The sequence below is a fragment of the Lygodium microphyllum genome, chromosome 8 (assembly GCF_053477565.2).
Source record: "Lygodium microphyllum isolate KBCC chromosome 8, Lygodium_microphyllum_v1.1.10, whole genome shotgun sequence".
Lineage (NCBI taxonomy): Eukaryota > Viridiplantae > Streptophyta > Polypodiopsida > Schizaeales > Lygodiaceae > Lygodium > Lygodium microphyllum.
In genome coordinates this window covers 35791936-35814933 of record NC_141142.1, presented here as the reverse complement: position 1 = coordinate 35814933, position 22998 = coordinate 35791936, and the positions used below count along the sequence as shown (strand labels likewise).

At 38.7% G+C, this 22998-nt stretch overlaps 1 protein-coding gene across 3 annotated transcripts in view; it reads left to right on the top strand.

Moving 5' to 3' along the window:
• Window positions 1-4225: 4225 nt before the first annotated feature.
• LOC148032151 (myb-like transcription factor family protein) overlaps window positions 4226-22998 on the top strand; it is a 69107-nt gene continuing 50334 nt past the window's right edge. For all 3 annotated transcript variants that reach the window (XR_015691578.1, XM_087682791.1, XM_087682790.1), the window contains exons 1-5: window positions 4226-4494; window positions 4676-4765; window positions 20804-20869; window positions 21012-21071; window positions 21157-21213. Coding sequence is in view for 2 of the 3 variants with exons in the window: in XM_087682791.1 (XP_087538917.1) it covers window positions 4378-4494; window positions 4676-4765; window positions 20804-20869; window positions 21012-21071; window positions 21157-21213 (390 nt within the window). In the remaining variant the exon portion in view is untranslated. The remainder of the gene's footprint in view (window positions 4495-4675; window positions 4766-20803; window positions 20870-21011; window positions 21072-21156; window positions 21214-22998) is intronic.

Sequence of the window (22998 nt, the reverse complement as noted above, 5' to 3'; positions counted from 1 at the left end):
ATTTGAGTTGGTTTCAATTTTGCTATAAGGTGTTGCAAAAATTTACCATAGGTTTGCATAAAATTAAATAAAATTTTCATAGAACTGCTAATTGAAAAAGAATAGAATTGAAATGCAAGAGTGTACAAGAGACCAATTGGATAAAATCTATTGCCCATGCATGGGTGAGAACATTCCCCCATACATAAACATTTCTCTTTCTTGCACGGCTCTTTTTTCCTAATTTTTTTCTCCAAAGTTTATTATTTTTCATAAAAATATTATCTAAAAATGTTAATCCTAGTCTATTCTCTCTCTCTCTCTCTCTCTCTCTCTCTCTCTCTCTCTCTATATATATATATATATATATACAAGCTTTTATAAACTAGCCCTCAAATAAGCATTAATACTTGTGCATATATAACTATCACGCTAAAGAGCATGCATTTATAATATAATAATTATGCTTTACTAAAGTGTACAATAAATAAATATTCATTGTGTGCCATAAGCACTCTTTGAAGCATAATATATTCGTTTAATAATCTACTCCACCAAGCACAAATTACATTAGTCTTTGCCATTTAACTACAAGTCTGAGCACCCAGTATCACATGCATGCCTATGTATGACAAGTTACAATCGTGTGACAATTAAGCTGTATTAAAAATCCACAAAAGGAAATCATCATCTTATTTTTTTATCATTTTTCTTATAATTTTGTTCACATGCCAATGGGTAAGAAGCAACTTTCCTTAGTTGAATAAATCATAAATAAATGTAAGGATGGCCAACTACATGCTAGTGTTACCTCAATGTGGTGAATTTGCACATAACCCTAAAAAAAATAAGGCAACCATGGATTTTCATAGATCATTGCCTTTGTGCAACAAATATGTGACCTTCAAACTTTTAAATTGATCATAAATGTTAGGTAGCAATTTAGAAATCATACCAAGGGGATAAATATGATTTTTTAATCCATTGGGATTCCTCAAGACAATGGTTCTTATATTTGATTAAGGATTGGTGATATTGATTACCAGTTCGTGTAGTGGTCAAATCATGGTCTATTATCTTTTCAATAACTAAAATCTAAGTCTCCTCGTCTAATAAAGGTATATCCTCAACTAAAGGGATTTGAATTTTTACCTTAGGTGCTCTAGTTTGTTGGTCTATTGTGCCTCTTGATGTGAAATGTAGCAAACTAGAAGGTAAAATAGCATTTGAATGGTGGATTTCCATTATTATTGTGAAAACAATTTTGAGTGGGTTGTTGAGTATAAAGGATGTGTGCAACAGTTTGAATTTTTTTTTCATCCTCATGTCCATGGGATATGGTAGCTTACAAAGAGGAAAACTTAAGAGAATGAAGCTTAGCTTGTATACCTAGCTGCCATCTTCGTATTTTTGTTGGAGCATGTCTTTTAATACTTCCTCTAGCATACGCAACAATAGAAATCATTGCCAAAACTGCTAATTAGTGCGGGTGACTACACTGTCGCATTCTTTTTGCCTAGTTCCTTCAGGCATTAAGATGAAATTAAGGAGATAAGAAATAATATTTGAAATGCATCCCATGTGATATGATAATCAACACTTTGGTAGTGTACATTCCACCATAGAGACACCTTGTTGGATAGATAATTTGTGGCATACTTGAGCTTATCCTTCTCGGGTAAAGATTCTTGATTAAATTAATCATTAAACTAGCTTAATCATAATAAAACAACATTGTCTTCTTTCGTATAATTAAAGTTTGTAAATTGGAAAGACAAGTTATGGCTGATGCATTTCTTCTTCTAGATTTGTTGCACATCAAAGACACCGTAAACGATACACACAATGTGTTCGTCTTCATCTTGGATAGACGTGATTTATTGTGATGTCCACTCTTGAAGAACGCAAATAACCTCGGTCTAATTGTGATGTAAGAGATCAAATTATTACTAAAGAGTATATTTGGAAGAGATGATTCAACATTAATTTCTTCAAGGTTAAACAACTATATCATCTTGAAGAAATAATGAGCTTGTTAAAGGAATAAACTATTGAATAAATCCACATGCTCATGATTATTGGTTATTATCAGTCCTTTGTTATGTGGAGACACGGGCTTGAAGAAATCTCCATGTGTGCTAAAAAAGACAATATCAATTAGTTGTGTATGTGAGCTTGAGGAGAAAGAGGATTGACAAGAATGGATTTTGGAAGGTTTCTTTTACCTTGGAATTAGTGAAAGGACCACTCCCACTCTCCAAAGCAAGAAACCATAGGATAAAAGCCTTATCCTGCAGACACTTCAATGATGTTTGATGTTGAATATGGAGGAGACCTTGATGATGGATGGATGCTTGATTTTGATGGTGACCTTGATAGTGATGCATGCACCGAGCTTTGCTATTTGATACCAATATTGCAAGAATTTGCCATAGCATTGTATAAAATTGAAGAAAATTCATACAATCACTAATTACAAAAGAATAGAATTAAAAGACAAGAGTGTACAAGAGACCAATTGGGTACAATCTTTCCCCCATGCATAATTGCCCCATGTATGTATTTATTTAATTTTATTATCTTTGAGCTCAAAATACAAAAAAATTCCAAAATAGGCCCATACATATTATCTTCCTTGCATGGCTCTTCTTTCCCAATGTATTTTTCCAATGTGGACTATCTTTCTTGAAAATAAGATTTAAAAATAGTAATAATCTATTCAAGATATACATTAATAAATTAATAATTCTAAGATTTTACAAATTAGTTCTCAAATAATCACGAATGCATGCGTGCATACAGCTATCACACTAAAGAGTGTGCATCCAAAATATAATAATTCTGCACTCCTCAAGTGCCAAATAAATAAATACCCCTTACACACCATAAGTGCTCTTCGAGACATAATATCTTCATTTAATAATCTATTGCACCAAGCACAAATCACATCAGTTCTTCCTATTTAACTACCAAGTATGAGTAACCAATAACATATACCGATCTATGCATGACAATTACAATCATGCAACAATTAAATAATATTGAGCATTCACAAAAAGAAATTAAATCATTTTTTCTCTATAAAAATTCTTATAAATGTGATAACATAAGAAACCAATCTAAACAAAACAAATCCATTATATATGTAAGATTAAGCTTTTGCGTCTACTACACTTAGAACGGTAAAGGAAAAGCTATATTTTCTATTAGTACTAGAAATATGCAAATATTGTTCAGACAAAGGATACTCATAAGGATGAGAAGAAAAACGAGAGTAAAAGCTTTTGTGGGTAATGTAAGGCAATAGAACATGTTATTAAGGACTCCCTTAAACTAGTTGTGAAAGCGACTAATATGGTTGTTACAAATGCCTCTCCTTGTAATTCAGTATCTACAAATGTGGACATTTAGTGCTTAACAAACTCACAACCCTTTTACTCCATAATTATTGCAAGTCTATTGTTGATTCAAAGTGTGGTACTTTGACCATACTTTCACTAAGCACACTACTTTGCAACTAAGTTTATTCACTTTTGTTGATTCTACCGATGAGGACTCACATGGCCTCAAAGGATTTGGAGGTGCTTATGAGTCAGCTTCTCTCTCTCAACCTTGCATGACATGACAAAGTATTACTCGAAAAACGAGCAAGTTGTACAATAACCATTAGTTAAACATAATGCTAACAATAATAATAATAATAAGGCACTTGCATCGTGTGTTGTGTTAGAAGCTAGGTTTAATCATGGGGATGAATCGATGGATTATTAGGGTGTGTTTGTGAGAGGCCATGCTTGATTTCGAGGGATTAACTACATGATCATTGGGCAACCCATATGGAGACTTGTGAGGGTACCCAATTTAAAAAAAGCCAAAGCTGGCATTAAAAAAACAAGAAAAGAAAAAAGAAAAAAAACTTTTGCCTCCCCAATTGATGTGCTCTTTTTGCAAGTCATGACTATCATTTAATATAATAATAATAAAACTAGAGTTTAGAAAAGAATATAGTAACAACAAGAAATAATAATATAATATAACTAGAATTTAGAAAAAACAAAAACTTAGATGACAATAATAAAAATAGAATTTAGAAAAGAATATAGTAACAACAAGAAATAATAAAATAATATAACTAGAATTTGGAAAAAACAAAAACTTTGATAACAATAATAAAACTAGAATTTAGAAAAGAATATAACAACAACAATAAATAAATAACAATATAATGTAAGTAGAATTTAGAAAAACAAGAACATTGCCTCCGCATGGATCTCTTCCTCGTCGTGATTAATCTGTTCGTGAAAACGAAGGCGCAGAAATGAAGGAAAAGGAGGAAGCAGCAAAAGGCCGAAGAAGAGGAGGACGAGGAAGAAGGAGAAGAACGAAGGATCAGCGAGCATGGCGGACGCCAAGGACATCCTTGGCTTGCCCAAAGTCACTTTTGCGGTTGTCTCTGAGAAACGCAGTAAGCCTCCCAAAGAAAACCCTAAGAAGCCCGATGGTGTCTCGCGCGAGGTAGTTTTCTTCCTTGGAGTTTTCTTCTTCCTTACCTTTTTCGTTTGATGTTTCCTTCGACGGCAACTAATTAGTACCAGCTGGTTGAGCCCTGTCTGCGGGGATATGTCTGTAGCGCTCTCTACTTATTGGTCTTTATGTATGATGAATTGCTGAGCTTTTCTAAGAGTTATGGATTTAGGTCTATGCCCTTACAGGGGGGTTGCCTCCTATCATACCAGCGCTTGACACTTCTTTTCTGAAGAGACGACCCACAGCGAGTAATAAGAAGGTTCGATCCAATCATTGAAGTCATGTACCTCAATTCTGTCTCCATTATTGTCAGTATACTTAAAGAGTGAATTGTGTGTTTAAAAAACTTCAAGTGGAGGTTGTGGAAGGTTTTCACTTTTGCCAATGTGGTGGCTTGCCTTGACTATTGCATTTTTATGGTATGGTGGTACCAACCTGGAGCTTTTACTTTTACTTTTTTCTTTATTGGTAACAGTTCAGGGTTAGTGTCTTAGGGTTTGGTGCTACCAACATGGAGCATCAACTTTTACATTTTTTTGCTGTTGGTAAGTAGTGCTTGAGGGTGTGGTGGTACCAGCACGAAGCTTTAACTTGTACATTTTTTGCTATTGGTAACTGTTTGGGGCTTGTGTTGTGTCATACAATGCCCAGTATGCAGCCTGAGCCGAAGATGCAACAAATGTCTCTTGCTTTCAGCTTCACCAACGAATGGGAGTTGAGCCCAAGGAAAACATGTAGCTGCTGTAAGAATGTTGGGTATCGATGTCTTTGGCCAAGTCAGAATTAGTCTAAGTTGGCAGTGTCAGTCTTTGATTGAAACATAAACCATAATCATAAGTTCCGTCAATGTGCCTCAAAACATACATACAATGATAACACTGAGATTGTGTAGGCGCATGGAAATTTTGACTGAAAATGGAGCTGGGATAGGGGAGATCAGGGTGGGTACGAATCAATCATAGGAGTTTTTCAACTACCTTTTAGGGGTGTTATTTATATTTTGGCAATCATTGTATGCCGCAAGACAAATGTTTTAGCATTTCTTGTATTCATGTTGGTCATCTTCTGGTTGTAAGCTTCATCAGAGTTTGATGGAGATAGAGTAGCTCTGACAGCTTTAAATACATTTGCATTTCTATTGCCAGCTTTGTCAGTTGGTTTGTAGCCATGTCCACACCTCTTGGGCTTAGTGCATTGCAATTTTGTCACGTGTCAGGCGGGGTGGTATTTATGACAGCCAGGTTGGCCAGTTTTCATGGGCAGCAACAGCTCAGCCAGTTTTTGTGTCCAGCAGCAGGTCAGCCAGCATTTTCATTCTCCTTGATTGCTGGTCGATCAGTTTTGTTTCCATCAGCTATATATAGCTACTGCCCTAACTAGCCTGCACTCATTGACATTAGTTACCAGCAATCTCTCAGTTTCCAACTTGTTCTTCTTCCACTGTCTACCTGTTTCAGTGTCTTACTGATGCATACCAGCTGCATGTAGGGGCTGATGAGTTCAGCCTTGTATTCAGCATTCATTTTCAGAGTAGTTTAGTCTTGTTCCTTCATTCTCTGCCTTCTTTCTTGTTTCTCTCTTCCCTTCTCTCTATGTTTTTGTGATTTTCTTTTGTTATGCACTCTCACATGGTGTCAGAGCCAAGACAAACGTTTCACCCCCGAAATGTTCCACCACTAAAATGTTTCGTTTCACCCCGAAATGTTTCACCTTTGGGCAAGTTCCAAGTGAAATGGTTGAATAATACATGTGAAATAGGTTCTTTATAAATAATGAGTTCCAACTTACGGATTTATACCATTCAAATCCTTTTATTTCAACAAATGATGTCTATTTTTGGGCACACAAGGTCAATAACAATGGTATCCTATAAACAGAGTTTGCAAAACCCTTAAAAAAGCAAGGAAAAACCATTTTTTTCCATTTGAAAATCATATTTCAATCAGCCATTTCATCGAGGCCATCTTGTCTTTGGGTAGCAATGTTCATTTGCAACAACTATTGAAGTACCAGGGTCAAGGTAAGATACTTATGATGCATACTAAGTCCTTTTGAGCACATTGAGGCATCCTTTGTCAAGATGACCACGAGTTTGTGTGGATGTCTCTTATTTCACTTCTTTCTTTACTCAAGGCAATAAGACATTTACAAAGTGTACTAAATCCTTTTGAGGAAATTGAGGCATTGACAATAAGCCCTCTTGGGGACCAGTGCATCTTGCTATGAAGGTTGCATTCAGTCTAAATTTAGCTCCACAGAAATAGCCCCAAAAAGAATTGTCATGAAAAAGGCTTTTTGTTTTGGCAGTAGGGTAAATGCCCTAAAATCTATTGTATAAGGACATGTTGAAGGCGTCCGTTATTATCGCTCATTATTGCATTGTGCAAGTTATCTAGCTACTCCATCATCAACATTATCCTCAGCATTAGTTCCCTATCGAAGGTTGTTTCCCTTGTTGCCACACACAAAAGAAGTCACCTAGGTCTTGCATGGTTAGAGGTTTCCTCTTGGATGGGTAGGGTGGACAGTGCTATGGAGAGTGGTTTGGTATGAGCCAAGGTGGATGGATTGTGGGTAGTTCTAGATAGTATAGGTAGCATGGGTAGCAATGTTAGTAGCGTTTGGAAGGTGGACATGTGCGAAGGCAGTCTGAGTAGAATAGTGGGTTGGGGCAATTGGTTAGGAGATCGGACTATCACATGGCAGCCTAGGCCAAGGTGTCCTAGTCGGCCATCATTTATGGGCCGATTGCTATTCTCTCTCCTTCTTTTCACCTATAAATAGGTTGTTTACTTTGGTCTGATCCTCTTGTTTTGTACAGTGTGGGGTCTTTAGCTATATATATATATATATATATATATATATATATATATATATATATATATATATATATATATATGCATAGCTTGTTGTACCTTTTTGCCATGAGTTTATTTGTTTTTTAGCTTTCATATTTTCTGTCTCTTCTTTGTTTGTTTGTTTGTCTTTGCTTTCGCAATGTTGCACTTTTAACATGGTATCAGAATAGTCTAGGGGCCTATCATAAGTGGACAGATCTAAAGAGGAGGATTCAATGTGGCACAAAGGCTGCGCTTTTGGGGTATTAGTTCAAGTAGGAGGGCTATGCAACATTTTCAATCTTTTGTGTGCAAGGATTGCTGTCAAAGTGCAGAAAAGAATGCATTTGAGCTTTTCGAAGATGATGATACATTTTCCTCAAGAATTGAGTGAAGGAAGTTCTAGTTGGGTGCATTTTTGCAACTAGAGGGAGACTACTTGCAAATGTGAAACTATTTAAGGTAGAATAGAAGGTCTTCTAAGGTGGACATGGAAATCTAGGCCATCGTGGATTGCAAGGTCCTTCTCCTATTGGCTCCTCCGATTAGAAACTTGATAGTGAGAGTTACAACTTCTAGAAAGTGATGATGGAGGCAATCTTGGAGTCTTATGATTTGATGGTGGTTGGGACTGAAGCCATTGGCGATTTGGTGGTCAAAGATTCCTGTACCTTTTCTCAATCCGAGCAATCCCAATTTGAGAAGGTGTAAAGAAATACTTGGACACAAAAGATAAACACAAATGTATGACAAACCACAAAACTCATTGGTGAAGAGTAACTCAGAGACAATGAAGATAGAAGAAGACTAGATAATGAATACAATGCCTAATGTTGTAAACACAATGTGGAGTGTACAAAACCTCGAGTTCCTGTCTCTCTAAAGGATTGGGGCAGAGAAAGGAGCTGGAGAATGATCAACTGCTGTAGATGGCAAAAGACAACTATGCAGGCTGTACTGTTCCAAAAATGCAGGGCTGAAGAGGTCGATGACTGATCTGGCAATGAAAATAGCTGAAGACTAGTGACAAAGAGCTTGCAGAGAGGCAAAACAGGTTAGGCAGCAGCTGCAGGTTGTAAATATAGTAGTTTGGATAATGGGCAACAGCAGGCTGATGACATGGCAGCCATTTGACAAAGGCTAGCAGCAAAATGCAGTCGTTCTAGGGCTGATGATGGCTGGATAGCAGCAAACACAGATTGATAGAGGGCTGAAAATTGGTGCATGGCTGCTGGACAGCAGCACAAATCGAGATATCAACCCAAAAGGGGTATGGATGGCAATAGACAATGCACCAACAGTCAGCAAACAGAGATGGGCTGAGTGGAAGGGTAGCCTTCTATCTATAGATGTAGCCTTCTATCTATAGATGTGTGGATCCTTCCAAATTAGGTTTTGGCTTGTGGGGCATAGACACTTTTTGGTGAAGTTTGGTAATCTTAATGAAAGTTTGTAGCTAATTGGATGATTTAAGTTTGTAATGCATTTTTTAGCTCAACACCTCCCATCCCAAAGTAGCTAGGGCATTAGACAAAGGTATTTTGTAGCTGCCCAATGACCTACCAAGACTATAGAGACGATGATTATCGCTCCTTAGGAGCGTAAAAGATCACCCCAAAGAGGCCAAGGCATTGGACAAAGGGTGCTCATTGGTTGCCTAGTAGCCTATTAAGACTTGCCAAGGTATGAACCTGCTTTGAATATTTTGTTTTGTTTTTTTTTTTGGTTTGTTCGTTTCTTTGTTTGTTTTATTCCTTTCAAGTATTTGTGTCATAGATCTCAACCATCTGTAGGTGTTCGTGATGAGAAAAATATGGAGGGTATGTGATGCATGCTACCATAGGGAGAATCATGTTGTAGAGACTATATGTGAGCCACCACGAATGTGGTGGATCCAACTTGACCACTCTTTTCTCTGACTGAAAAGTGATAAATACACACAAATGCATGTTTATAAGAGTAGAATGCCAATGCAGGGGGTAATACAAGGGGCAATGCAAAGGTCATGCTTAGGGTTATCACATCCGATGGTGTCCGATTAGTATTGTCTAATACTAGTACAATACTATTCGGACTAATAAATCTTATGCTACGTCCAATGAAGATATTTTAAACATATTTAAAGTCTATGCTTAATGTTTGAAGTTAAAACATAAATTTAGAGACTTTACTCAAAATACCAAAAGTTAGTAAAGTTAACAAAGCAAGGAATTTCGTATTAAAGCCTTGTGTATTAAAAACACTACATTTGAAAGGCTTGCATATTGCTAGGAATCCATAGGATCAAATAGAAAGTTATAGAGCGGACATTTGCAAAAAGTGGTAGCAAGATGGAAGAATAGATTTGTGCAACCTGGCCAATTATCACCCATGCGTAGACTTGACAGTGGGGCTTGGAGATTTGTGGACGTGAAGCACAGGATGATGATGATGATGATGACAATAACAATGACAATGATAACGATGATGATGGTGATGTAAGTGTAAAAGAGGGTTGAAATAAAACTCATGACTTAAGAGTATAGTATGAAACCAACATTATTATTAGCCAAGTGGTAATCTCATACAAAAAAGGTATATAAAAATGGATCATGTGACAAAGATGATCAATCTCATATGACATAGGCTCTAGAGTCTAGTTATTTATATCACTTTCTACATTGAAGCTAGAAGCATTTTCCTCATAGAACCAAGGGACGGGGGACGGAAACGGGGTTGAGAACGGGGTTGGGGACGACAAACCAGGGAATGGGGATGGGAGGAACGACATATTTAAAAAATGCATTTTCACATATAAAACAATTTTCAGCTTATCACATTGGACTCTACTGCAATGAAATATATAAACAACACAGTTTGAGCTTTGAAAACATGATTTTTCATTGAATTTTATTAGCATATCACATAATGAACATGATATGAGCAAATGGCAAATACAAACCGTATGGATAGACTTTAACAATCAATGTATTACAAAAGAGCATGCGTCTAAACTCCATTGTGATCTGTCATTATTCATGTGACAATGAAAGCTTAATAGTTCAAACTTCAAAGATGAACTAAAACAAATGTTTAAGGATTAAAAGAGTGACATTGAGTAGTAAAAGACGAAAGACTAAAGTAGCTTCATCATTCATGACATCATGTAGGCCCTAGGGCGTAGGTAGTAGCCAGTTGGTTGCTAGGCTGTAATTAGTCATAAAGCAATATACAAAATGAACTTCAGCTTTGAATTAGCCTAAATCTAGAGGAAATTATCATAATCTTCAACAAAATGAGCATCTACAAGTTGTGGCAATAGGTCATGACATCATATAGGCAATTGGCAGTTGGATATCAAGCTATAACCAGCCATAAATCAACATACAAAATGAACTCTAGCAAGGAATAAGGCCAAATCTAGAGGGAATCATCATCGTCTCGAGCAAAATGCGAATCTGAAGCACTTGAAGTGCTAGCCTCATGATCATGGGAGCCATGCATAGTCTCCATAAAACAAGCATGCTTCTCCTCCTGCTCCATCTCCCACTAGGTAAATGGATCGGCCTATAACGTAACATTTTTGCAAAGCATTCTCAAGTTGACACTAACAAACACCAAGTCATTTACTTTTTCTACTCCAAGGTGATTCCTCTTCTTTGAAGCAATACGACTATAGGTGCTCCATAATTGCTCCAAGCAAGAGGAGCTCACTGCTTGACTTAAGATACAAATAACGAGCGGGCCCATCTGATCCAAAATCCTCCCACTACAAAGGTGCCCCAACCCTGCATCGATCATGTAGAGTATCTGCACAACCATAAGAGTTTTTTGCTCTCCTATAGAGAGCAAGTTGATCTCTAATTTTGCATCTAGTATCAACATCAAGCACATGCACTTAAGAATTTGCCTCCAATGAAGATTGACCTTAGCATCATTTTCTTGATCCTTACCTTGAAACTCAAGGTCCAAAACAAATGTAGTTGAATGCAAAGGTGAGCTATAGGTATTTCACCTCTCAATATACAAATCATGTATCTCCTCATATTGCTTGGCCGTAGGCACTAAATCTTTTAACTTCTCAATCATCCTATCCATTGCCTCGTACACTTTGCCAATACATAGTTGCATACCATCAATGAGTCTCAACAACTACACAATAAGCACAACCATAGCATTAAATTTTTTTACATTATCCTGAAATTCATTGCTCTTTGCATTTTCACTGTATGTCATGCCTACGGGAGTGATTGCTAATGAAGAAGTACTAAACTCATTACTGATGAACAACTCTCACTGTACCCATGCACTCTTTGAGGCGTTCCAACATCAAAAAGTTATAGGCAAGCCGTGTATCTGAATACTGTAACATCTTTATTGACCCTTTTGTAAACTCATAGAGAAGGTATTGGTGACTTAAATTAAATTTAACCCTTTGATTTGCATCATATATCATAGGATGGACCCATGATAACTCACTAATATTCTTCAAAAGGTGGTTCAAGCAATGCGCCATGCAATAAGAAAATGTGATACGCTTATATACTTCTTGAACAATGGCACCTGCTGCCCTATTCGTGGGCTCACCATAAGTTGTAAAACCAACTACCAAGTGTGGCCCAATAGTCTCAATGGCAGAGATCCACTCTGTTGCAAGACGATCTCCGGACTTCCTAGTCCCTGAAGTATCGTTTGATGACATAAAATACATCTTCCCTCGAGAGTAAGCTACAATGCCATGGATAGATCTCTTTCTCGTATCATTCCACCCATCACCGATAAGTGTGATATCATTTTTCTCCTAATCTCTCTTTATGTTTGCTGCAGCTTGCTTTACAACACGCTTTTCCTTATCGAGTAAGGTAGTGCGCAAAGTTTCAAAAGAGGGGAGCACATAGTTTGGCCCATACTCTCCAACCTTCTTCAACATGGCTCTAAAGTACTACGATCTAGGGACATAAAATAATAAACACAATAATTGTCATGATGATATGATTTTAGAATAAGTTATAAGTTCTTATAAGCTTATATTATATAAGTTATAACCAAGTTATAAATTTAAAAATCATATTATTTGAGGAGAAAGAAATGTAAACAGTAAAGACTCGAGCATATTAATTTGTTAAGACTCAAAACATGGCTGTATGAAAGACAATATGGTCGCGGTAGAAGAAATGAGCCATTGCTGAATTTGCCTTCTCTTTTCTGATTGGGTCCCAACTTCCCTCGAGAGTAGTCAGGCGTCTAATGGTCAAGGACGAAGGTACTGATGGCGAATATGAACGAGAGACTCCATGTGGCGTGGATGCCGCACACGTTGTAGATGAAGCTCTGGGCCTATCAGTTGCTACTATTGTTGCCACTGTTGCAAGTGTAGCTGGATCGACACCACTCGTGGGCGCCTCGATGCAAATAGAGCCTCTTGTCCAACCACACGATCTAGAAGCTCCCTTATTTTCTCCGGCATGACGTTGGGACAAAATTGCACTTCAAATCTTGGCTTATGCAATAAATGGGTGCTTACTTTAATTGTACGATTCGTACGTTGGTATGGACATAGTTTGTATGACCAAGGTCGTGATTTGCCTCTGCTTGATGGGTGTTCAACATTTATCTCATTTCACCAGGACCATGTGTTGGAGCATTGGCCTCTCCTTGTGACCCGACGAGCCGGTCGTGAAGAAGCCATGCAGAGACAAGTGTTGTGCAACACAAGGTGTTAGCGAAATACATAGGTAGGTATGGGTATCGGAAAGCAGTTGGCTGCTGGTTGCTCAGTTGCTGATTGCGGTGCCTAATGCGGGGAGCCCAAGCTGTAGGGAGCAAGAAGGAAAAGAAGATGATGATCAATCTTTAGATGATGTTAAATGATGATGATGATAATAAAGAGGAGGAGGAGGAGGAGACAAGTGAGAAAGAAGAAGAAGAAGAAGAAGAAGAAGAAGAAGCCGAGGACGAGGAAGAGGCAACTAAGGACAAGAGCGGAGCGGCCTGCGGAGATGAGTCCATCCCTAAGACAGGGGGATGGTTGCCCCCCATTCTGCCTCCATGTCTCACACAGGTATCCTATCTCGAGATAGCGTTCCGATGTCTTGGGGGACCCGGGAGAGGTGTCCCCTGCTTCTATGATCCTCTTATGCACTGAGGAGTCATTACTCTTCTCAACCAAATTACTCTCACTAAGTACATTGTCCTCCTCATCATAGGGGAGACTCTCTAAGCTCTACACGAGGTAGGGATAGGTGTATTCTCATATGCCGCACTTGGAGTGCCTCTTGAGCCACTCCCATGTCTCATGTAGCACCTAAGGCCTTATGATTATGATGGGCAGCTGGTGTCAATGTCAAACTAGAAGCTTTACGACTACCAGTGTGAGGGTAAACGACGATATGTTGGCTCGTACGAGTGCAAGAGACCTGTTGGTCTATCCCCTTTAGCTCCAAATAAAGACAAAGATTTGCTCCTGCAATTTCCTCTTGTGAGCTACACTTTTAAGTGTGCTTGTGGAGACCTGGAGTGCATCTACACTAATCTATACATTTAAAGGATAAATAACTTAGATTAAATAAATAAAACATCTCTAAATGTTTCACATTAAGTTTCATGAATAAATTAACAAGTATATAGAAATGATATACATGTCTTGCTATAGATATCTCATGCATGCAATGTAGCATGCATAAATTGGAGTGAATATAAATGAGTCACTTTAATTGTCGTATGCTAAGCTTGTTGTGAATTTTGGTGCACACAAGAGAATAGACGGACCGATTTCTCTCACAAGTACTCGATGATTAATTCTAAAGCACATAGGAAAAGAAAATAGGTTAAAACTTCAAAAATCAAACTTGCAACTAAAATCAATCTAAAAGAATTAAGAGATTAGAGATTTTGTTGTAAACATGTCTTAGAATGCATAAAGCCACTTCTAGAAGGTGAGGCAATTGATAGCCAAATTGACTCTACGTAAAAAGAGGCTTCACCAATGAATCTCTCTTCTAACAAATTGTGGTAGCGAAAGCGGTGTCCCTTTGATCACTCTGTGAGCTCTTGGATGAAGATAGGTGCTCTTCTGCCAAAGCCCTTGGAAAAAAGGCATCACGATCGGCAATAACATTGGCATCTATAAATAGAGAAGGCTTCTTGAATGCAAGATCGAGAATGCCGGGAACCCATGGATGGATTGCTTTATCCACTTTCATCTCTTCTTCATCAAACAGAGAATATTCTCTGTTTGGCATGTTGTCCAAGATATCACTACAAAGGTATAAGAGAGAAATTTAGAGGGAGAGATAGAGGATACATAATTCTTGGATGGTGGAAAGAGAGAAAGTGAGACAATGTGAATTCTAAAAATTAAAAGAAGCACGGATCATGATTTAAAAAAAAAAGAGAGATTACCATGAAGAAGCAGCCTCCCCAGTGAAAATGGTCGATGCTTGTATCTTTGCTATTGCCTTTGCTATAAGATGATATAGGAGGCCGATATTAGACCTCTCCATTTCAGTCATACGAAGCACCTTGTATATAGGAGTAATGACAGTGACAATGCCCCTCACATCTTCAAGCAAAGCCATTAAATGGCCTTTACTTTTACTTGACTCGATCAAGCCACTTTTTGAACTCGTCAGAAATGACATTCTTTTGGAGCTTGTTGCGAACATCATAGAGACGCTCAAGGAGAAGCCACATGGCCGCAAAGTGTGTATTGAAAGACTCCTTCAACTCTAAGTCCGAGTACGAGTGATAAATCGCAAGAACTTGGACCTTGGCATTGATGAAACCAATAAATGTGCAAGTATCGTCCACAATCTTCTTCACCCACTCCAACTTGCCTACACCTTCCATAAGAAGATCTAGGCAATGTGTAGTGCACAGTGTCCATACTATGGATAGAAACTCGGCCTCAAGTTTGTCCTATAGAGACACAATTAGAGATGGAGTTTGTGACAGCTTGCTCAATGTTTTGTGGACCAACCTACAAGATCATGCGTAATAAAGTAGGAATCAATAAATTTGGGAATTTGCAAATAAACAAATCAATAAATTTGAAAAGTTGCAACTTGTAAGTAAACAAATGAACTGCCCCAATGATGGCTTGCCGTATGTGCCGATACATAAAGGAGCTTGTGGTTCTCCTTCCCCTTGTGCCAGTATCCATTGCTCGTAAGAAGTATGTACTAAGGAGGCAAGAGATGAGGATATTGATAATCCCCCTTTTATTACAGTTGCTCTATCCATTAGATAGGATAGAGTACTCGTACTTTGCCCAACCTACATGCATGGGCTCAAGTGACTTATCAATTCTCTCTCTTTCTCTCCTCATCAAGTTTTCTTGTACACATGTCATGATGTGTCATCATAGGATTTCTCACTCTCCTCATCAAGTTTCCTTGTACACATGTCATGGTATGTGTCATCGTACCATTCCTCACATGGAGTGACGGCGACAATGGCTTTCACCATCCACTTCCATTGATCCACTTTAAGGATGTGGAAAGAGATATTGTACTCAATTATGGTGTGTGCAATCTCTATTTCGGTTTGTCTTTGTTTCTCTCTTTGCCTCTTTGGCCCGTTGCTTGGAAGTTTGGCTTGCCTCTTTGGCATAGGTGACCCACTTGAATGGCGCGTCCTTGATGGGATAGAGGAGGCCCTGTTGAGAAACCCTTCACCCTTCACCCGCAGTTTGTGTTTCTACGTTTTGCGTTTAGGTTTTGTAGCCCCAAAAAGGGGCGCCATCCTAGACTGACTGTGCCTATTTATAGGCCACTCTCTCATTCACATTAGAGACATGCATTAATTAATTAAGTAATACTAGTCCAAGGGTTAATAATTGCTTAGGGATACTTGGAAGACAAATTGGCCTAGCCAATTTAATTATTGGCTGGTGGAATTAATTCTTTGAGCACTAGAATAATTATGCAATTACTTTTTAGAATTAATATTCTGAAAATCAATTTAATAAGCTGGATAATGGTGAAAAATAGGATTAAAGCGTTACCACTTGGCAAAACTTGCCTATGCAAGTGGAAAAGATGTGTTTAGGGGCTGATGGAAGTCTATTTCAACCATTGTGAGAGAGGAGGAGGTTGTTATAGAGCGAGGAGAGGTTGCTGATGTGATTTGTAGCCACCAAGGATCAGTCCTACAGCATGTGACAGTAGTTTGAAGCCCTTCGGGAGCAGGTAACAACAACCCAAGGTTCTTTTGGTGCAAATAACAACATATATAATGGGGTAGCAGTCTTTTTGGTGGTCCTAAGTTGTAGGTGACAACTTTCATGGCTTGAGTAGGGTAGCAGCAGTTTTTTAGCGTTTCTTGCGATGAAACTCTGAAATCTCTCTCTCTCTACAACATTCTTTCTCATCCCTTAGCCATATCTCAAGTTATCTTAGTATTTTTCAGCAGATTGAGCTATCAGAGGAAGAGATTTCAGTCAATCTTTGCTCTGAACCCTATAAATCATAAATTAGGGTTTTCAATAGCTGCCTTGGGATGCCCGCTTAGAATTGAGGGCTTAGGGCTTGAATTTCCTTAGCTGAAATTGAGGAGGCCAGCCAACCAATATTAGATTTGGGGCTGAATTTATCTTTCAAGGACCAGGATGAAGGCCAATCCCCAAGCAAACCAAGGGGCAAATTGGTTTGGAGGCTTGCTGGTTAGTTTTGACAGCAAAAGATACTTGGATTAACGGAGGAGATCAAAGGATGCTAGTTGTATTCCTTCCATTTGCAATATAAGATAAAGAAATACCGCAAGGGACGCTAGTTTTGGGCATAGTTACCAGAAATGTTAGAAACGAAACGTTAGAAACGTGTTTCGTAAGTTTCTTTCAAGAGGGGTAAAATAAGAAACACGGTTTTTTATATACAGGGATTTTTAATAGTTTTGACTAGGGAAAGAGGTTTTAAATCTCTATGGAACTCTCTCTTAAATAAAGAATGGCCAATTGAGCTTGAGTGATGATAGAGTCAATTGAAAATAATATGTTACATGTCCATGATCCATGCTTGACTTGTCACTTGTATCAAAGTTAGTCTTTGGACAAGCTATACTATGGTTTAGAACTCAAACATTACGATTCATACATATCATACAAGAAAAATTGAAATTAACTTGTAAATAGTCTATCTACAATATGGACCGAGTCAAGTTGCAACTCATGATTCTCATTTCAAAACAAACTGACAAAATGTCAAAATCGAAAATAAAACATAATATATAATAAATAACTCATAAATGAAACTAAAGTTGTATAATATTCAACTCTCAAGATAATAATAGATACTAGATTGACAAAGTCCAATAACTAAACAAAATCACAAAAAAATCAATCACTCGTCCAAAATCTTGAGCCCTCATGAGTCATTACACATCATTATCATCATGTTTAACATTGCCCAATAGTTTTTGTTAGAAAAACCATGTTTTGGATTCCAACTCACCAAAAAAAAAAAGAGGGCCCACGTTTTTTACTCTCAGAAATGTTTCGTACTTTAAGAAACGTTTCGTAAGTTTCAAATTCAGAGAAACGTGTTTCTTAGCTGCTATGGTTTTGGGGCCAACAGGTTGTCCAATGTCCAAGATTGTATCATAAATTGTGCATTTCAGTTTTGTGAATCTGTTAATTGTTGAAGTACTTAATTAGCATATTTACCACCCTATCCGTGAAGGAAGGCTGGTTTCATCTTCTTGCTCATCTTTGCCCTAGTTGAGCTGAGGCATGGAGGTTTGAGGTTCATTGTATTCACATAGCATAGTGTGTTTGCTCATTCACTTTCATTATCTTTGAGTTACACTTCACCTTTGAGTTTTACGTCTTCACTATGCTATTGTTATATACTTTTATCTTCTTTGTCCAAGTATTTCTTTACGTTAGCAACCTCACTCTCATTGATAGAAATAAAAGATCATACCACAAAAGGGTTGGGCCTATAACTAGGTTGCAGGTGGGGAGGAGTCACTAGGTCGGCTAGGCTAGATATGGCAAGCTGCCCTGTGTCACAGGGCATAGTCCCACTGGCTGCCCGGTTGCCCTTTGACCTACCCGCTGCACCTGCATGACTGCTTGAAGGCTGCCTGCTTGCCTGCCTGTTGCTTGTCTAGGAGGTGTACCTCTAACAGAATCAGCATAACAATACGATATGGTTTACGACCTTCAAATCACATTAGCTTCTTGTTTATTGAGTTTCTAGGCATTGTACAATGCAGAACCTGGTTGTGGTAAGTATTTACAGACTCATGCAGGGAATAAAATGAACACAATGAATGAGATCTGAACTAATGAATACCTGTGCCCATGATGTGTGCGCAATGCTAGTGAGTGCACTAAGGATAAAGGAACACTCAATGGTGCCTTAGAAGGCGAGGGGTTGAGATTGCTCAAGATAAAGGAATGATGTCAGAGAGAGAACTAGGGAGAGAGAAAGAGGAGAGAGAAGACTGCAAAAGAGAGAGAAAGACTGCAGGAAGAGAGAGAAGAAGAGTGACGAGGAGAGAGAAAGACTAGATTTAGAGAGAGAAAGACAGGAAGCCATAGAAGCTGTGAGCAAGAAGGGAGAGAAAGATTGTAATTGTATTAATGTGTCAAAAAGATGTGAAAAATTACATCTTCTCTCCTTTTATACCAATGTCAGTGTGACATGGCATAATATCAACATTATTAACACTTATTTGTTATTCCCAGCTTTTTACAAATGTTGGCAGAAGGACACAGTCAAACGACATAATTATAGCAGTTTGTACTCTAATGCAGCAACTTGAGAGTATGAAAATGAAGACAATGAATTCCAAATAATGGAAAAGAGTGTAATTGGGTGGTACAAGATGCTTGCAAGGGCACATCTTTCTCAAGCTGATTTGCACAAAGTCTCGATTTCAAATTTATTTGCTTGATTAGCATAGCATGAAGATCAACTTGAAGTCGGCTTGGAAGGGTGCATTTGTTAAGAAGACTGCTAGGGTTTGCACTGAGGACACATAGAGTGTACGACCACGACAGAAACACAAAGACACAGACACATACATAGAGGGCCAAACTCAAACCCTAAACGCAAAACTCAAAACTCAAACACAAACAGAAGAAGGGAGAGAGAGAACACAACTCTGAAGTGAATGAATGCTGTAAATGAATGTAAGAGTGTAGAGTGTGCTCAAGGGCAGAGCAATGTCGGAGTGTGATGTCCACCGAAGATAGATCCCAAGTCTGTGACCACTAGTTGGAGTGTTGAATAGTGAATGGCAGCAAAACGCACCAGTCTGGAGGCTGGAAATTGGTAAACGCAGCAGTGTACCACCGATCAGGGGCTGGAAATTGTGCACAGTCTGCTGTAATCAGCAGGCTGAAACAGTGTCTGAGAGTGTCAGGGCCTGCAATGCTGAAAACGTAGGCTGGCTGACCCTGGAGATGATGGACAGTAGGCTGAACAGCAGTCTGGGACAGTTTGGAGCAGTCGCCAGCAGCTGAGAGCTGTCGCCTACAGCAATGGACAGGCTGAAGATGATGTTGCTGCAGTCGATGATGGCTAGACAGCAGATGGAGGCGGGCTGCAGGCTGGAAACTGGGCGCCAACAGCAGCAAAGGGTGTGTGGGCTGGTGTAACCTACAAACAAGGATGATGGCTGAATAGGGGCAGCCTGTCTATTTATAGATGTGGAAAGGCGTCCCAAAAATTAGGGTTTCCACTAAACTTTATCGAACCGCTACCCGTTTTAGGGTTTCCACTGAACTCTCTCGAACCGCTCCCCGTTTTAGGGTTTTACTCTAAAAGAGCATTTTTAGTGTGTTTTGGGGCTGTTTAAGAGGCTAATCAGCAAGTAATGCATATTTTAGCTCAACAGCATCACCATTGCTATCTTCAATTGAGAGAAGATTTGATGGCCACCATTTGTCCTCATACGAGTAATGCCTTTCCCATCCTTGAAATGTAGATGTCACTGATATTGAAACTGATTCTATGTTAAGGATTGCGAATGCTTAACTACAGTGTGTGTTCTTGCTTTCCTCCTAGTTTAGAGGCTGAATATTAGTGCTGCAGAAGCAGCAGATTATTACAGACTTAGGGTTCTGGCTGGAACAGGAGGTCAAATTTAGGGTTTGCAGCTTTAAGCCAGTTGAAGTTTTGAACAATGGAGCATGTACTTTCAAGGTCTGGCCAGTCTGCAAATATTCATTATTGAGGACTTCAGCACACATGATTTAGCAGCTCAGCTTGTTGTGCTAGAGTATAATATTTAGAGTTTGGGTAGGTCTTTGGATTGGATTGACAAATATTTGGGATTTTCTGAACAGCACTAGGTCCGATTTTGCAGAATTCAACATCCTTCCAAGTGTAGCTTCAATCTTTGTGAACACTAGCATATTACTGTTCAAATAGCTTGGATAACTTAAGGATCGAAATTGAGAAATTCTACATGTCTTTGTTGCTAGTGATTTGAGGGTTTTGAGAGCAGAAGCTAATGTAGCTCTATTATTGCAGATTTCATGGCAGTGGTTACCATTTACATCTTCAGCACGCAAAGACAACCTTCAGTTGTACCATTGGGTCAGCCCCTTGAAAGAAACTTTTCTTTTATCACTCATGTAACTTGTTTGGAGCATGTGTCCTGAAAATTGTGAACATGAAGATCTTTAGAAATTCTTTTGACCAGACACCTTGGATATTTCTTTCATCTTCTTTTTATCAGGTTAAAGTTGTTGATGGAGCAGCCCCAAGTGGAGATTACTATTTTGCCAGGTATAACAAGGTATGTATGCTCTTTGTTTGGCTTGTTTTACTTATTGTTTTAGAAAAAAAGTCTCACCATAGGCTTCTGATTTTTATCTTTGCAGACCATTGATGTTGTCAGGTACACAGATGAAGAATATAGCAGATATCTTACTGATCCAGTGAGTACTGGGTGCTTTATAATTCTGCTGAAGTCTACAGTTCTCAATGTGACAATTTTTGCAGTTAATTTTTTGAGCCAGCTGTCATCACATAAGAGTAAACAATGCTAAAGAGGCTTTATCTTTTTATAGTTAGAAAGGGAAATATGGCGAAACGCAGATGCTAAAAGGCAGTCTGTCTCTGATTAGACACATCAAATTACTTCAAGGATATTGTGTTTTCTTAATGTGTTTGGGCACATGGAATAAGAACTTTCCAGAAGTGGACGTTCACTTTCCTGACCGCTGCCCAGCCACCTGTCCAGCCTGCATGTATGCCACCTTGTTGCCTTTCCAGCCCCACCTGTGTATTTATAGCCTGCTGCCTTCAGTCTGGTGCTGCTGCCTGTCCGTTTTCCTACATTGAGTACGTTCCTGTTGGATTTCACAGGTCATTGGGCTACAAAGCAATGTCAAACTCGGCAAGGAAGCAAAGCTTGAGCTAAAAATTCATTACATACTGATTAGCTCTTTAACACAGCCCCATTACATGTACATTACCAAAAAGTGTCATTAAACTGGGAGCAGTTCTAGAGAGTTTCTATGTCCCACATGCAAAAGCCTAATTTGCGAGAATCCTTCTGCATCTATTAATAGATAGGCTGCCCACCAATCAGTTGTGTGCAGGTTTCTCACTCCCACATGCAGATTTCAGTCCCATCAGCCACCTTCCATCTGCCATCCAGCCCTTGTTGACTGTAGCACCTTTATCTCTAGCATGTGGCGTCTCCATCCTTGCTATTGCGTTGCTACGCTAGAGGCTCACACACTTGCATTTTCAGCTGCCAGTTGTCGCCTATAGTTTACTCATCATTGACACCTAGATCTGCTTGTGTTCATAGCTTTATACTTGGGGATAGGTTGATCTCCACTTGGCGGCTATATCAACCTGCGTTTTTGTAGCTGGTGTGGCCGCATGCATCATCCTCCACTTCTTCTGCTATCATATGGGTCTCCTACTACCTTGGTAATCCGCATTTTGTTTTTTCCCACATGTTGATATCTTTGATTGGTGGTTAAAACACTCAGGATTCATCTCTGGTGGACATCACACTCCAACACTCTTCAGCTTTGCCCTTGAGCATTCTATACACTCTTATATTCATTCACATCATTCATTCACTTTAAAGTTCTTTTCTCTCTCTTTCTTTGTTCGTGTTTAAGTCTATGTTTGAGTTTTGAGTTTTGTGTTTAGAGTTTGAGTTTCGCACGTCATTGTCTGAGTCTTTATGTTTTGGTCGCGGTCGTACATTCTATGTTTCCTTACCACAAACCCTAGCATATCTTCACAAGAGTGTGTTTCATTTGGGAATGGAAGTATTTGGGGGATGTTGTGACAACCATTGTGTATTTCCCTTGAACATAATGCCTCCATTTTCTAACTTGATAGACCATTGCTAATGTCTCATTCTCACAAGTATTCCGTTTGTATTCTACTATTGCAAACTTCATGGACTCATAGGCAACTGGGTGGTTGTCTTGCATTAGCACATTGCCAATACAATAATTTGATGCATCTGTAGAGATTTGAAAGGGCTTGGTAAAATGGGCCATCTTGAGCATGGGGGTATAGCTCATGCGCTCTATAAAGTCATAGGCAACTTGTTGCTTTTGGCTCCCCACTTGAAATGACTTTCTTGTAGGAAGTTGAGAGAGTGAGGTTGTCATTAGATTGTAGTCTTTGATGAAGTGCATGCAAAGATGGTGAACTCTAGGGGAGTTTCCTAACTTCTCTTATAGTCTTTA